Source organism: Panicum virgatum, chromosome 9K (assembly GCF_016808335.1).
Source record: "Panicum virgatum strain AP13 chromosome 9K, P.virgatum_v5, whole genome shotgun sequence".
Classification (NCBI taxonomy): Eukaryota; Viridiplantae; Streptophyta; class Magnoliopsida; order Poales; family Poaceae; genus Panicum; species Panicum virgatum.
Genome location: NC_053144.1, coordinates 53,826,957 through 53,843,226, shown reverse-complemented (window position 1 = coordinate 53,843,226; position 16,270 = coordinate 53,826,957). Strand labels below are relative to the sequence as shown.

At 45.0% G+C, this 16,270-nt stretch overlaps 1 protein-coding gene, 1 long non-coding RNA gene and 1 pseudogene across 3 annotated transcripts; 1 reads left to right on the top strand and 2 right to left on the bottom strand.

Annotated features, from left to right (window-relative positions):
* Positions 1-36: 36 nt before the first annotated feature.
* On the bottom strand, positions 37-2,355 carry LOC120652306 (probable F-box protein At2g36090). Of its 2 annotated transcripts, none has more exons than XM_039930082.1 (2): positions 2,262-2,355; positions 37-1,393 (listed from the first exon to the last, which is right to left on the bottom strand). In XM_039930082.1, the coding sequence occupies exons 1-2, from the start codon at positions 2,271-2,273 to the stop codon at positions 212-214; spliced, it is 1,194 nt and encodes a 397-aa protein (XP_039786016.1). In that variant the 5' UTR covers positions 2,274-2,355; the 3' UTR covers positions 37-211. The 2 variants fall into 2 exon arrangements, with proteins under 2 accessions (XP_039786016.1, XP_039786017.1); XM_039930083.1 differs by having other exon boundaries at positions 1,900-2,280.
* Positions 2,356-5,721: 3,366 nt separating this feature from the next.
* On the bottom strand, positions 5,722-8,064 carry LOC120648130 (annotated as a pseudogene).
* A 1,652-nt stretch (positions 8,065-9,716) lies between these two features.
* Positions 9,717-11,254, top strand: LOC120652305. Its single transcript, XR_005666517.1, has 2 exons — positions 9,717-10,558; positions 10,661-11,254. It is a non-coding gene; the product is annotated as an uncharacterized LOC120652305 (long non-coding RNA).
* The last annotated feature ends 5,016 nt before the right edge of the window (positions 11,255-16,270 follow it).

The window sequence follows — 16,270 nt, the reverse complement described above, 5'->3', positions numbered from 1 at the left end:
GTATAGTGACAGTAACTGAATTTTGCTAGCAGAAAATTGTCAATTGTTTTTCATCTTCATAAATGAGGTCCCCCCCCCCTTGAAAGATAATACCCAGCAATTAGTCGGCTGTGTTTACCAGCTCACAAGCATGCATTACATCATTTCTGAAATCCACGCTATACAGAGTGCTTTACGCATGTAGAATTCAGTAACTCTGCAACTACCCAAGTCAAACATTCTCAAACTTTCTATAGCACATGGTACTGATGGCAGCAAATATTGTAATGCCACTGACAATACAGAGTGTGTCAAACCGGCATTCGCTGCGTATCTTCTCTTCTTTCAGCTCGCTCTGTGCCTTCAGATACAAATTGCAAGACTCCAGCACCTCATCGTAATTCCTACTCCGATGGCAGCTGAGTGCCTCCTTGAGAAGGAGGAGGCTGCAACGCCCGTTGAGATGAACACCACCCATGTCTTCGATCTGCAAACTCAGTTCCGTCAATGCAAGCGTCGAAGGTTCCCCAGCCTCCTCACTCCCCATGCTTGTCATGCGGAATTTCATCAGCAGAATGCATTCTGCTACCTGGCATGGCAGGACCTCCTTTGCCGGAAGGACAGATCCAAACCGTAGAACAAAATCAGTATCAGTTGGCCAGTGCCTCTGCCCACCCAGTGGGTGCCAACTTGTCAGGTTCACTGCCCGCTTCATCTTTCTGTTGACAATGATCCAGCTCAACTTTATGCCATCATTCAGTTCCCTCCAAAGTTTCCCATCTTTCCTTTCTTGCTCTATTGAGGGCACCGATGGTAAGTCACTGATGGTTGATAGGAATACCTCTCCATTATTGTTCTCGTTGTTCTCAGATGAGTGGTGAAATAAATCTATACGGAATGGACAGTTATAGAACCATCCATTGGCACCATCTGAGTTGGGAATTCCCCATATGACCTTCGAGTAGAGCGCACGGTCTTTGTACCATATGTCAATTAGAGATACAAAGTCTGAAGGCTGGGAGTTTTCAAGCTCATCCATGTCATCGTAGTAATAGTCAGACTCGGCCCATTCTTCTGCAAAGGGATTAGTTTCATTTGTCTGAACTACAGGAACATCTTTGTTCAATATAAGGGTGAAAGTGAAACAATCAGCATAGAACTTCCTGAATCCACCAACAGAAACAATCAAGCTCCTAACATCACCAAGTCTCGTCGATGGCCACAGAGAGTTGCAAGCATTCTCCCACAAGTCCTCTTCATTTGATATGGCACGAAAGTCAGCACAAGCACAGCCTGCTCTTGCCAGAGCTGCAGCATCAAGACGCTTGAGTATGTCATAGAAAAGGTCAGCACTTAGTGATGCCATGATCACAGCTTCTCTTCGGTGCGGATAAAAGAGATTATACCTAATCAGCTGTTGCATGAAGACAATAGTCAGTTATATCCCAGCATGCCAGTTGACATATATCCACAAATCTTCAAAGTCATCCAACACGTCAATATCCGATTTTAGTGAAATGTTGTTCAGAAAACAAAATATATGGTAGATTGCTGAAAATTTGGACCATCAGTTAAATTTCTTGGAAGTCCCAACTCCCAAGGAAATGTAGAAAGCATCATAGCATCAGCAAAACATATAGCAATGTGGTAAAATTGCAATAGCAAAACTAAAGATCTCCAGTTCCAAGTCTGCAAAGTATTAGGCTATGGACGGAATAGTCCTAAAACTTGCACTTTGATTCACATCGGAGAATGAAAATGTTAACTCTTTCTCCACCTCTATTGCACATCAATCAATTAAACCAACATTTTTTATTTTTCAGTTCGAGAGGCAAAGAACGATGTAGCCACTTCATTGTAGTTCACTTCATTGCTGAACTACACACTGAAAAGGTGCTTAATTAAAGGAGAACAACGTACGTTAGGCAACCTATGAGTCTTTTGGGCAAGCACGGGGAGAAGACCTAGAGCACGCGTATCAAGTTGTCGCCATGGATCCCAAGGACGGTCTGCTACTCGTGAGAGAAGAAATCATGGGCTGGAAACTACATCAGAACCAACAAATAACCCACAGATCTACAACATATTGCAGCTCGAGGAGGAGGAACCCAATGTAATAATCTAATCTCGTTCAGAGGGAAAAGAATCTACAAGAGAACCCTGATCCAGATGAGGCCCGAGCTTCAACAGGAGTACGAGAAGCATCAGAATCAGGGAGGAATGAGATCGAAACCACTACATCTTCGGGAGGGGGAACAGGAAGACGAGCGAGGCAGGCTCACCTCAAGATTCATCAGGCGGATGCGGATCGGTCAGAGACGACCAACTCTTCAGCAGCACAAGGTGGCGTACTGGCGTGGCGTCAGGGCCAGGGGTTTAGGCCGTGTTCAGTTCCATTTTTCCAAATTCCAAATTTTTTTTCCGGCACTTGCATGGAGACTTAAATCTAGACGAAATAAAAAACGCATTGCGACTGCTGTCTGTAAATGGCGAGACGAATCTAATAAACCTAATTAGGCTGTAATCAGATGCTAAATTGCTACAGTAATGCTACAGTAAATAACCTCTAATGATGGATTAATTAGGCTCATTAGATTCGTCTCGCGATTTACAGACGAGTACTGTAATTATTTTTGTGATTAGTCTATGTTTAGTACTTCAAATATAGAAAGATGCATTTTCAAAAAATTTCCAGGCTGCAACCAAACACGGCCTTAGTAGACCAGCCAGAGCAGAGCAGGACGTGAGGATCAGGGTCCCAGCCGTGTCGGTCTCGCATCGTGGATCACGTCGCCGGATAAGCCATAAGCGTAGGCGTACCACCGAGCGAGCGAGCCACGCGACGGCCGGCCTGCCGCGTGCGCCGCGCCGTGGACTGTGGAGTGGACAGCCTCCGTAGTGCAGGAAGACCCGGTCTAGGGAGGGAGAACCATATGTGCCGTCCTGCCGGCGCACAGTTGGCCGATGCTCGTGCTCTGCTCTACTCTGTCCCGGATATTTCATGAATCATGACGTCCAATCTTATCTTTCGGAAAATAAATAGATAGGTGTTACACTCGATCCATTCAACTTGACCACTGTAGCCCACCAGTTTCCCGACATGAACTTTCTCCAGCAATGGTCCAACATCTTGTTACACTAGATGCGACAATATTAATCCGTGGACCATATATCAACAATTTAACTGAAATTTACCCCACCGTGTCTCGCCGGGCCAGAGCTACAAGATCATCGCCTTGAACAATGTCCAGTGTTTTGGAAAACCTGACTACCTACCAGATCATGACCTTGTTTTCTTTTTTGGGTACTAATAATAATAGAAATAATTAGAAAAATTGTATGCTCCACTTTGTAGTGCTTGGTCCGGTTTCTACGGACTCGAAATGGTGGTTGGAATTCTAGTTATTTCGTAGAATCTTGACTTGTATTTGGGGTAAGATCTTACCACCCTATAAATACGGAAAACGGTTGCTCTGATTTTCCTTTCTCTGCAATTGAGTCACTGACGTTTTGACCTAGACCCACGTGTCAACGACCACAAGCAAACGTCAGGGCGGCCTCATTCTAAATACGAGGGGTCGTGACTGGCTGAGAATATCCAAGTAGTCATAATTATTTTCTGGAGGAATGCAGCATAGATGCATACATACATAAAGCTTGACAGTAAACACTACTCATGCTGTATTGTCGAAGATAGAATTTGTTCTCTGGTAGTCATTTTCATGGACAAGATATTTTCTTTTATAACTGCCATCCCTCACAATGTACGGTAGAAGTTGTAGCTCTGTGTAAAGAACATGGCCCCATCTAGACCACTGTTTATGATTTTGGTGATTGAGTGACAACATAATCAATGTGACTAACAAGTTTATGAGATCACATTTGTAAGAGTCTTTAGGTCCCATGGATATGATTCAACACGTCTAATTCATTGTCAAGACGCAATGTCCAATTTATCGTCGAGACGCCGTGTCCAATCCACCATCAAGATGCCAAGTCCAATCCGTCGTAGAGGTGCCAAAGTATAGTGAAAATCCATAGAGAAGATATTTGAAGTATCCAAAAGATCGCCGCGACATATTGGACGAGAAGTTGCAGATTCAGCTGCACCGGTTTAACCGATGCCCCACCATCGGAACATCTGATGGTTGTCGGAAGAAACGACGCCATTGCATCGGTGTAATTGGGCGTGCATACTGAGCCAAGTGAGAAAAATTTAGTAGCACCGGTTTAACCAACGGGTCACTCAGAGGCATCGGTGCAATTAACATACTATTGTCCAAAGACGATGTCAAGTGCGCAGCAGCCAAACCTTCAGCACCGGAAGCACCAATGGCCACCAGAGCAATGCATCAGTTCTATGACATCAGCAAGGTGCAACGACTATATGAAGATTAAGTGTCACCGGAAGTTCCGACGCCATAGCATCGGTTCAACCGATGGTCCCTGGAAGTTGCTGCAGCTGTGTCAGAGAGACCAACGGCTACTTCAGAGCGCAGTATGACTGGAAGAACCAATGCCCCTGCACCGGAAGTTCCGATGCCTACGCAGAAAACTAGCCAACGGTTAGTAACGGCTCTCTTGAGTTGGTGGCCTATATATATGCCTCACCCTGGCCATTTTGAGTTTGCTGGAGTCCCAAGACATCACACACACATCCAAGAACACCTCCAAGCCATCCAAGAGCAAAGAGATCAAATTCTTAGTCCTTAGCACAAGCTTTGTGAGTGTTAGTGCCAGGTTAGCTCTTGAGTGAGTGACCAAGCAAGGTTTAGATCCTTGTGCTGTGATTCTAGAGTGAACCAAACTTGTATCTCGGTGCGCCGGCCTCCTTGGAGCATTGGTGGCTCGCCGGCACGTCAACGACCCTCCGGTTTGGTGTGGAGCGGCGTCGACAACTTTGTGCGGGGGACGGAGACCCCTCCTTAGTGGGCAATCTCCCTTAGTAAAGATCGGGATTAAGGTGACCGTGATTGTGTTCATGGAAGAGACTTGATTGCCGGGAAGCGATACTCTTCGTGAGTGCTTCAACAACATGGATGTAGGGGTTCCTTTGTGGCAATCCGAACAACGGGATAAATCCTCGTGTCGAGAGTTTGCTTCCTCTCATCTCTCCTCTTTAAGCTTCCGCATTTCATATTGCAATTTGTGTGCCTTTACTTTCTTAGTGTAGTATGTTATTTCTTAATGTAGTATGTTACTAGGATTGGTTATAGGTTGCAAAACTCTTTTTGGGATGGGGTTTTCATACTAGAAGAATCATAGTTGCACATCTAGATAGTATGATTTGCCTAAGGTTGTTAGCCTAGTTGGTGCGAAACAACCGGCGGCACTCCACAGGTGGGGGGTTCGAACCCCCACCGGGGCGGATTTAACCCGCCTGTGGGAAAAAACCCCCTCGCTGTGCTTCCGTTGAGCTTGGCTGTGCGACACGGCTCTTGGGCGACGGAACCCGGCCCATGTGGCTACGGCCCGGCTCAGTGGGCGACGGAACCCGGCCCATGAAGGTTACGGACCGGCCCAGGGCCAAGGTGCCGCCAGTCCAAGCCCGGAAGCCGGCTTTCGGGGGTTTTCTCGGCCGGGGTCAACTGGCCTCTTCTTAATTGAAAGCCGTGGGGGCGGTTTTTCCCCCGCCGGTCGAGTTTTTTTTATAGTATGATTTAGTTTAAGTTTTGTGCAAACTAGTTAGAGCCATAGGTTAAGGTTTTAAGAGTGCCTAATTCACCCATTCCCCCTCTTAGGCTAGAGCACCCGATCACTCTCATACTGCTCCAACTTCAATCTCTCTATGTGCATCCTCCCATCAAGTTTTGCTGCGAGGTATCGCTTCAAGAAATCCTGGTAATTAGTTGATCTGTAACGCACTCTATCGCCTTTCATGAACTCTGGCTGAGGACCAACCACCGTATCCTGGCAAGGATAGTGGAACAGTGCCACAGAAATTCGCTCTTTGGTTGGGTGTATCACGGCCCTGTGCTCAACACTTTTGAATTTCCCATTGCTCATGATCTGCGGCGAAATGGATCGAAGGATAACATCAGCAATTCAGCGCAGGAGACAAACAGAAATATAGGCCAAGAACTCCTACTATGATCTTAATTATGAATAAAATTTGCTTCTCACGAGTCCACGAAATAAGCATCACCTACCTCAAGGACGTCGCCGACGTTGACGATGAAGGCGCCTTCGAGAGCCTTGACGGCGAACCACTTGCCATCCTTCTTGACCTGCAGTCCCTGCACGTCGAGGTTTTTCTGCAGCAGCAGTGGTGTCAGGCCACAAACGTCGGTGTGCGGCGTCAGGCCCAGCACCCGGTCAGCCTGCTGCCGGCACGGCGGGTAGTAGTTCACCCTCATGCCCTGGGTCTGCCCTTCGAACACGCCTCGCAGCGACGCTGGCTCGGCGCCGACGCCCCTAGCCATGAACTCCAGCAGGCGATACGCTAGCTGCCTGGCCTCCGACGTCTACGGAATGCCTGATGAATTTCATCAGATTTGAAAACTGAGATCAGCAAGACAAATGTAAAGTGGATGCAAAAAATTTGAACTCGACCGTCGAGCAGTGTTTTTCGACTAATCATAATTAGTCACAATTAATCGTTCCACCAAAGTGATTATCTTGACTAGGAGTCTAGTTGTCCGACTAATCATCGACTAACCATGATTAGTCATCTGATTAGCATAAGGATGACTAGTTTACAGCAAGCTGTGAGTAACTTTTGGGCCATCGATACTTTTAACCTTTTGGCTGGTGCTTTGGTGGCCCATTGGATTTTAGGTATATGAGTCTCAATACTCATGTTGTCAGGTGAGTGTTGGTGTGTGCTTCCGTGCTCAGCTCCCAGATGGTTCGATGTTTTATTCTAAATGGTGTTGAATTAACTTGCTAGTTGGCTAGTTGCTATAGAATCACAAATTACTAGGTGAGACCATTTACATTATTATCTTGATCTCTGCTTTAAACAATATACTATATAGTATATCGGTCTCCTAGAATATAACAGAACCACCATGCAAATGGGTATCCAATGATGTTTTGGGATCAGCTAATTAAGTACGATGGCATGTCATTCTAGTTCATTTCTCCTTTTAAATTATTCACACAGAATGTTATTCAAATTTATTTGATTAATTTTTTTTTGATACGAAAGAAAAAATATATTAGACCATAGTTGAGTACATCATCAGGTTACAAGCTCGCTGTAATACAACCTGATCATCTAAAAGTCTTGTATAGTCTAAATTCTCAACTCCAGACCTATATGATGCTAACTTGCATCCCTAACTACGACTGACTAGGCTTGATTAATCTGACTGATTGACGACTAAGCGTGGCTAGTCGTCTCATTCGTACCCTTCCACTAGACACGATTTTACAATTTGAAAACATTGTCGTGGAGGAGTAACTTTGAGCGAACTCATTTTTGACATGGTTGGTTGGAAGATCACCTGAAGGATGCAGGGCGGGTAGGCCAGAAGCGCAGGTCCCTGGACTCGGTTGGATGGACCAGGAGGTAGAGCATGTCTGCCCAGTCCAGCTTCTGGTTGTCAGACACGACGAAGGCCTGGCCATAGCCTTCGAGGCTGCCGGCTTGCTGTGAGCACTCCTTGTCTTCCAGCGGCTGCTTGAAGAACTCGACCACGTCATCCATCAGGTTTCCAGTCACTTCCTCTGGGAGTCCATGGTTGATGAGCTGCACGTACGTATTCGTTCCATGGTTTGGTTTTGATCGAAAGCAAGTATTATAAGCTGAGCTGACAAAGCAAATGGACAGTGTACTAACCTGGAAGAATCCCCAGTTCAGACAGGCAGACGCCAGCTTGGCGCACTCCTCCTCCGACGCCTGCGGGTCCTGCAGCTTGCGGAGGTCGATGACCGGAATCGCGCAAGCACCGTCGTCGCCGGCGACGACCTCCTCAGAGCTGGGATCCTTGCTGAGGTACCTCTCGGGCACCTGCTGCTGGTGATCGACCTCGCCGTTGCAAGCCTCGGCGAGCGCCTGCACGTTAGCCACCGGGAGAGACCCAGCTTTTCTTGCTTCCGCCATTGGTACTACTCCCTCCGGAGCTTCGGCTGCCGCTCCTCCTGCTGCTTCGCCTGGAGTTTTTCGGGACTTGCTGGATGCTGATGGCCACTTTGATATATATATATATATACACACACACACACATGTGTGTGTGGTGTATCGGTACTCTTCCGTTGTCTTGTGCATGTTGTTGGCGCAATGGCACCCAGTGTCCATCTCCGGTCACAACTACACAGTGTACCGGCTTTCAATTTTTTTTGGGCTACTTCACACAAGCCGGCTCAATATGGAGAGCAACAACAAAATGATATTTGGGTCACTTCCCTCCAAAAGACTAATTCAATGGGTCAGCACTCCATCATAATTATAAGTTGTGCCACTCTCCACAAGCAAGGTGAGACTATTCCCAACAATTTTCTCCTTACATCTTGTTGTGGAATTTCCCATCACAACACTTTAGTGTGGGAACCGTTCATCATGGCAAATGCACTTTCGCTGCATTTTCTAGCCATTTCCCCTGGCTGGAGATGTCGAGAATACTATCTAGGCTTTGATTCGAGTTATTGGCGCAACGGCACCGCGCGACATGCGCCTTCGGACCTCTATTCCTTAGCGTCCGGCTTTGGTCACACTACACATGAAGTACACCGGTGCCGTTGCGCCAACACGTACCAATTGTCTGACTAATTGCTCGTGTACACGCCACTGATCTCGTGTACACGCGCACTGGTCTCTCGATGGTTTGTTGATGCAGAGAACCGATCATTCTCACGGTGGTGTAGAGGAAGGAAAGCGTGAAAACTGAAATGGTTTCCCCGAGGTTGTTGGCAGTAAACTCGGGCAATTTCTTTTCGCCGAAAATCTCCAACAGCTGCGCGGATAATACAATGGCCAGCTCCAATCAAGTCAGTGCCTCAAATCTGGGTCGGAGCAATAACTGTAGTTATCAACACTAGTCCCTGCAAAAGGTGTATCACCTTGTGTATATGATACAATTTCAAGGTTACCTGCTCTAGATATTCTATTTTGCAATTTAGTTTTAGGATGTGAGTACATTGCCTTTTCGCACAGATAAGCAGAGATACGATTGACTCAGTACTTAACTACGAGGAAGGTACAGATTGTAGGCAACCAATATATATCTGGATATTACACAACATACAGTCCATTATAACAGAGTTAGTAGAACTGAAGGTGAAGAGAACTAAGAAAGGAAGTAGCTACATTGTTTGGCCGGTGGCGACCATGCTTAGTTCCAGCATAGGTACTTTGGGAAATGCTGGACAGATGGTACTACAGGAAGTAGATAATGTGGATTTCGATGCTATCATGAGATGGTACTAATGTAGTTGACAAGATACTTGATAGTCTATTCCACCAACGGATACGGACGGCGTGTCACTTCTTGCTGTACAAAAGTAGTATAACAAGGAATTTTGTTAGTATAGTAAACAAATGCATATGGAAGCATAAGAAAGTAACATATATTGATTTGTCTAGCCAGGCTTGCCTTGGTAACAAAGTAGGTTAACAACTGAACACAGCCTCATGTTTCAGAGGTTCGAGATGAACCGTCGAAGGTATAGGCATAAAGCTATTAGACAGTACTGATAAGCGTAGCTTACAATTTCAATTATGTGGGCCACTGTTAGGAGGAAAGGAGGAAGTATATATTATGTATCATCCCCCCCCCCCCCCCCCGGCTCCGTGAGCTTTGGGGGTGTGCACGTCAGTAAAAATTTCATCGTCCATGCGATTCCTATTCGATGGTGGAGATCGATTCTCAGCGCGGAGATTACAGCGCGCCATCTTCCACGTTCAAGCGTTCATACGAGCGCACAGGCTAGTATTCACTGCTTTCTTTCCTCGTGTTCACACCATGGTCTAGCATTCACATGAGTCAGATGAAGTCCTAAAGTGAGCATTGCGTGTCAGCTTCCTCGCCCGTCTCCTTCCAAGTCAACAAAATCTGCGGACATGCCTCCTTCTTAGAAATTTCCTTCAGCTGTGTGCTCTCGCTTCTCTTCTTCCCGCTGCCATCTTGTGACTCCCTGACGCGCCCCGACCGCACGTTGGCCTCCCCTGCTTGCGGCGCGCGAGGGCCACGGCCACGGCGGCGCATGCACGGCCCGGAGCGGCCGCGGCGCGCCGGCCTCGGCGGGCCGGAGCGGCCCCGGCGACCACGGCGGGGCGGCCGCGGCGGCCTGGGGGACCGCCACCCCCCTCGCGCCCTGCACCGGTGCTCCTCCACCCCTCCCATCGCCGACGCCCCTTCTCCCCCTCCCTCGCTCGGTCACGGGCCGGCAGTAGGCCTCGCGGCGGCGCAGTGGAGCAGGAGCCCTGCCCCCGGCGAGATCCAGCCCAGGCCGATGGCCATGGCGCGGCGGCATCCCTCCGGCCGGATCCGCGCGGGCCCAGGCGTGCGAGCGGCCTCCTCCTCCGCGCAGGCCCACGCGTGCGAGCGGCCTCCTCCCTCCGCGCGGCCTCGACGGACCGGACCATCACGATGTACGATAGAAGTGGTAGCTACTGCTCCAACTTCAATCTCTCTAGGTGCATCCTGCCATCAAGTTTTGCTGTGAAGTATCGCTTCAAGAAATCCTGGTAATTGGTTGATCTGTAACGCACTCTATCGCCTTTCATGAACTCTGGCAGAGGACCAATAACCACCATATCCTGGCAAGGATAGTGGAACAGTGCCACAGAAATTCGCTCTTTGGTTGGGTGTATCACGGCCCTGTGCTCAACGCTTTTGAATTTCCCATTGCTCATGATCTGCGGCGAAACGAAGGATAACTTCATCAATTCAGCGCAGGAGGCAACAGAAATATAGGCCTAGACTACACTATATAGCTAAGAACTCCTGACGGTCAGGTCATGATCAGATGACAGAAGTGCTGTGCTCTATCTATACTTCCTTCGTCCATAAAAAATTGCAATTATGGGATCAATACTGGTTAAACTAGTTCAAATTTGATCAAATTTATAGTACATAGTATTAGCATTTATATCTCCAAATAAATTTATTATAACAATATATTCTATAACTAATTTAATAGTAGTTATTTTGCATCATGAATGTCATTATTTTTTATATAACTTTAGTTAAAGGTCATCAAAATGTTTAACTTATCGGAAAGCGAGAATTGTATTCTTTTATGGACGGAAGGAGTAGATATGAACATTCAATATTTTGTTTGGAAGTTTTGTTCTATAACTAATCTAAAAGTACTTATTTTGTATCAAGAATGTCATCATTTTTATATAATTTAGTCAAAGATCAAAATATTTGACTTATCGGAAAGCGAGAATTGCATCCTTCTGTGCACGGAGGGAGTCACTACTCGATTTTTTTTTTGAAAGATGTCACTACTCGATATGCAACTTCTACCGAGTGGATTTCTGCAATTGGCCGACGGGGACTCCTATTTTTTTAGTATTATTTTGGACTAATGGTTGAAGGTAGCCTAATAGATGGCTTTTACCGACTTGATATGCAACTTTTGCCAAGTCGATTTCTGCAAGTGGCCGACGGGGACTCCTATTTAGTATTATTTTGGTGGCTGAAGGTAGCCTAATAGATGGCTATGGCTTTACCGAAGGTAACAATAGAAACACTATTGCCGACAAGGAAAAAATGACTTAAGAGAATGGAAAAAGTTCGGTTTACACCCTTCAACTACCATAAAAGTCCGATTTTCAACTTTCAACTATAAAACTGATAACAAAGGCCATCCAATTATTGAAACCGGGCAAATTTGGCCCCTTAGGTGGTTTTCTATTTATAAGAATTAAATATATTCAATTTTATACTACAAAGTTCATAAGTAATGTATAAAGAAAATACAAAATGGGTATCAAAAGTTTTCTAAGAAAAAGTAACCTATCTATTGGCACGATACTTTTCAATTACTCAGATCTAATTTTTTATTTTCATAATATTTGGTTGCTTGTAATTATATCTATTATTTTTGAATAACCAAGATTGAAATAAAGCAATAATAGATTGGTTACATTTTTAGAAAAAGTTTGGAGTAGTTTTGATTTTTTAGATCTAATTCGAATTTCTTTAATTTTCTTAGAAATACAAAACCACATAGTAAACTACCCAAGGGCTAAATTTGTGTGGTATTGGCAGTTGGATGGCATGTTATCCGGTTTTGTAGTTAAATGTTGAAAATTGAACTTCTATGATTGTTTGAAGGTATAATTTGAACTTTTTCCTAAAAGAATAAAATAGCTAGTCACCGTCATCCATTTTGATTAAACTCTAGCCAATAGTGGTGGATCATGTAGTGAGTAGATATGGACATTCATTTGACATGATATTAAATTATGAACAAAACTTGCTTCTCACGAGTCCACGCAAGCATCACCTACCTCAAGGACGGCTGCGACGTTGATGATGAAGGCGCCTTCGAGAGAGATCCTGCTAATCAGCACGCGCGCCAGTAGCCTTTCCAGCGCGCGATCTCCGACAACAGTATATTTCCTTTTTTTAAAAGGTTTCTCTCCACAATTTTCTTCTTTTGGAAAGTTATATAACTTCTACTGTAAATTTCATGTATAACTTTTTACACACCTTTTGAAAAATAGACTTGCATCATAACTTTTATATGATTCTTTCTTAACAACTCTATAGAAAATAATTTTTAGCACAATTTGTATGATATTAATTTTATTGGGAAGATTTCTCGCGCAATCTTTTTACGCTCAAGTTCAACATACAACTTTTGAAAACAATCGTCCTTGATATATTTTTATACAATTTTTATAAAAGTTTTCAAGAGAGCCTAAAAAGAGAAATCTGAAAAGGAAAAGAAATGATAAATGTAATTGAAAAAATATAATAAAAAGAAAAAACAACTAAATTATAACACCCCGGGTGTTAATTTTGTGCATTAATCGCCAATCATAATCTAATATTAGTTATTTATACTAATCATGCACTGTTAATGTGGCAGAACCGCCTAAATTATCCCGGCTCAAGTGCGTAAACCATCACCATAAAGGCAACATTAGCTTAAACGCACTTCAAACGGAACAATTTTTGGTCTATCGGGTAACGTCCCGATACAACCACCGATTCTCGGATCGAACAAGCATACCCCGCACGAAGGCGAGTTCAGAGATATTACAACCACAATTTTACAACTCAGGCATAATAACAATTACAAACCAGTCAAACACATTATTACAAAGCCAACTTAAATAACAGTTATACAAGCTATGATTATAAGTTCAGAGTCTAAACAGCGGAAGATGAAACACGATGACTACAACACGTCGCAAAAGTATACCAAGCTAGCCCAAGCATGGTATCACTCGTCATAGTCATTGCCGGCCGAAGACGTATCCCATTCTACGGACCAGCCAGGAGGCAATGAGCAAGGATAGGTTATGCTAGCGATCTGATCCTCAAAACTCATACCTGAAAAAGAGTTTCAACAGCAAGGCTGAGTATTCTAATACTCAGCAAGACTTAACCGACAACGGGTATAAGTAGCCCACTTTAACTAGACTATGCAAGGCTTTGCGAGGCTCTGGTTTTTCCTTTTTGCTGAAAAGCAATAAAGAGTAGGTCCTTACTTTCAAGTTTTAGCTTCAAGATTCTAGTTGATTAATCATTCTATGTAAGCATCTACTATCCAATCATGGTGGAACTTCTAAGCAAACATCAAGATTAATAAGAATATTGTTGCACTTATTACTCTGTGTGGCAGATCAATTAAGCAGTCTCATTTCATCGTGAGAGGCGGACGATTCTGAATCGAAATTCAACCTTGCAAGGACAACCTAGCACACACGTCTGGAACACCGTCGGGTCATTCCCAAACAACCGTTGACCTTTCTTTCCAGCTTGTGGATAGTGTCACTCTCCCCGACTACAGGGCTCCAAGGCCGAACCTTGTCCCTTGAAGTCGTAGTGTTGCGCAACATAAAATAAAACCTATCCCTACTGAGAGAGTGAAAGGTATATCCACTCCCCGGTCCAATCGGCTACTAGGCTTGCCGCGTACCATATTTACGGCATGTGGCTAGTACTTTCAAAAACTTAACCGGCACTACCACACACCGCGACCTTAGCAAGTTCATCAACACAGACGGGGTATCACATAAGGTCATGATATCGAACACAACCCCGTCCGTCGTCCTTATATTGATAACAGAAAGTAAACAATCAACCCCTATAAAGCTCGCGAGTGACAGGCAATCACTCGACTTTTACCGGTCCTATAAGCTTAGCAAGTAGTCGAACTCAGGTCTAGTGTTCAGTACATAGGTTCCTAAGATCATGCATCTAGGGTTTCAATTCAACTCCTATGAACTGTAAATGCACAAGTAAAATAATACAGTAAATGATATTAATTTGAAGTATAGGTTATGTCCGGGGCTTGCCTTCTCGGTAATTACTAACTATTTCAGCGCTAGGCTCTTCCGAACTTTGGTTCGGGGCTTCAGTTAGTTCCGCAGTGTTTACTTGAGCTTCGAGATCACCTCCGTCAGACTCCGGAATCAACTCGTACGTCCCGTCCGATAAGGCAGTCGTGTCTATATGTAATGCAAGAACAACATTATAAACATACATGGGCAATCATTTATAGAGTAGTTAAATACCAAATTTAACTACACAAAGCATCATGATCAACAGCACAAATGAAGTTGACTAACTTCATAAACAAGTGGGGGTGATTTCCTATACAATTAAGTCATGGTTTGCAAATAAATCAACAACTCAGAGTACAAATAGTAATAAATTCTACCAAAATTACACTAAACAGAACATGAACATACTAAGCTACCCTGAAAAAAATCATGCCAAGACATGTAGCCATTTAATCACAACAAATCATTTATTCAGACAACACCTAGAACAAGCTTGAATTATACAGGTCAAACTAAAGCAAAGTAGAAGCTCAAAATTTAACAGGAGGTTGACACAGTAAATAAATAGCTACTGTGAATTTTTCATGATTTTATCTACAGATAAATAATTATGAGAAAATAAACAAAACAGAACAACAGATTAGCAAGATTCATCTTTATCTCCTGTTCTAGTCATGAACTGATGCTCAAACTTCCTGGAAAAGCTAAGCTACTCAAAAAGAACATGAAGAAATAAATTCATGATTTATTATGAAAATAAACTATTTACTATAATTAAAGTCTACTTAACAAGGATTAAAACAAATAAATAGCTACACATGAGAACTGATCATGAAATTTTTATAGAAAAACTAGTGTCACATCAGTAAACTACCATAAAAATGTCAGAGCAAGACAAGCTTTCAATCATCAGTAAAGAAAAAGACAAAACAATTAGTCTTTAATTACCTAGTGACACAAAACCATTTATACAGCAAAAACTTTCAACAAACAATCATAATATTTTGATTCTACTGCAAAGATCTTTGTACAAGGATTCCAAAACATCAAGATTTGCCTTTTTCTGAATTTCCTATGATTTTCTATGGAATTTCAAAGTTCACTGCAAAAATTACAAAGGAGTCCTTAGTGGCACTATTCATATGAGTCACAGTCTATTCACATAACCCCCTAGGCTTTCTTTTCTTTCCACCCGAGGTCCTTGGCCGCAGGGGAAGGACAGGGGCGGCTCGGCCGGCCTAAATCCGGCAAGGGGGCTCACCGGAGTTTGGGGAAAAGTGGTGGAGAAGCACCACGACGTCAAGAGGAACCCGTAGGTGGCTTTGGTTGGAGCAGGGATGGCCGGTGGTGGCTCGTCGGCGTGACAGTGGCGGCGGCGGAGGGGTGGCTCAGCGGTGGCGGCGCTCCGGCGACGGATTGGCGGGGAGAAAGGGCTGGGGAGCTAGAGCGGCTCCTGGCGCACCAGAAGGTGCCCGAAGTTGGGGTAGGGGTAGCCCGTAGCGGGCTGTCCGCGGTGGCCAGGGCACGCCGGCGGCGAGTTGTGGCCGGGGGCGGTGGTCCGGTGAGGGAGAGTGGAAGGGGTGGGGCCGAGGAGACTCAGGGGACCAAGGGGGTTCGATTCAAGGGTCTAACTGGGGAAGTGGAGGTTCGAGGTGGGCGCTCCACGGGGGCCGACGAGCGGCGGCGCAAATGGAGGGAAGGGGCGGCGGGATGCTGAAGCAAGGTTCTGCTGAGCGATTCGTTAGGCCGAGAGTGGAAGGAATAGCAAGGAAAAGGGCTCGGGGATGAGCTCGGCCGAGGAGAAGGCGAAATTGGGGACGGCGACGTGCTCCCGTGGGCGGCCGGCGAGGTGGCAGCCGCGCGAAGCTTCGGCGGAGG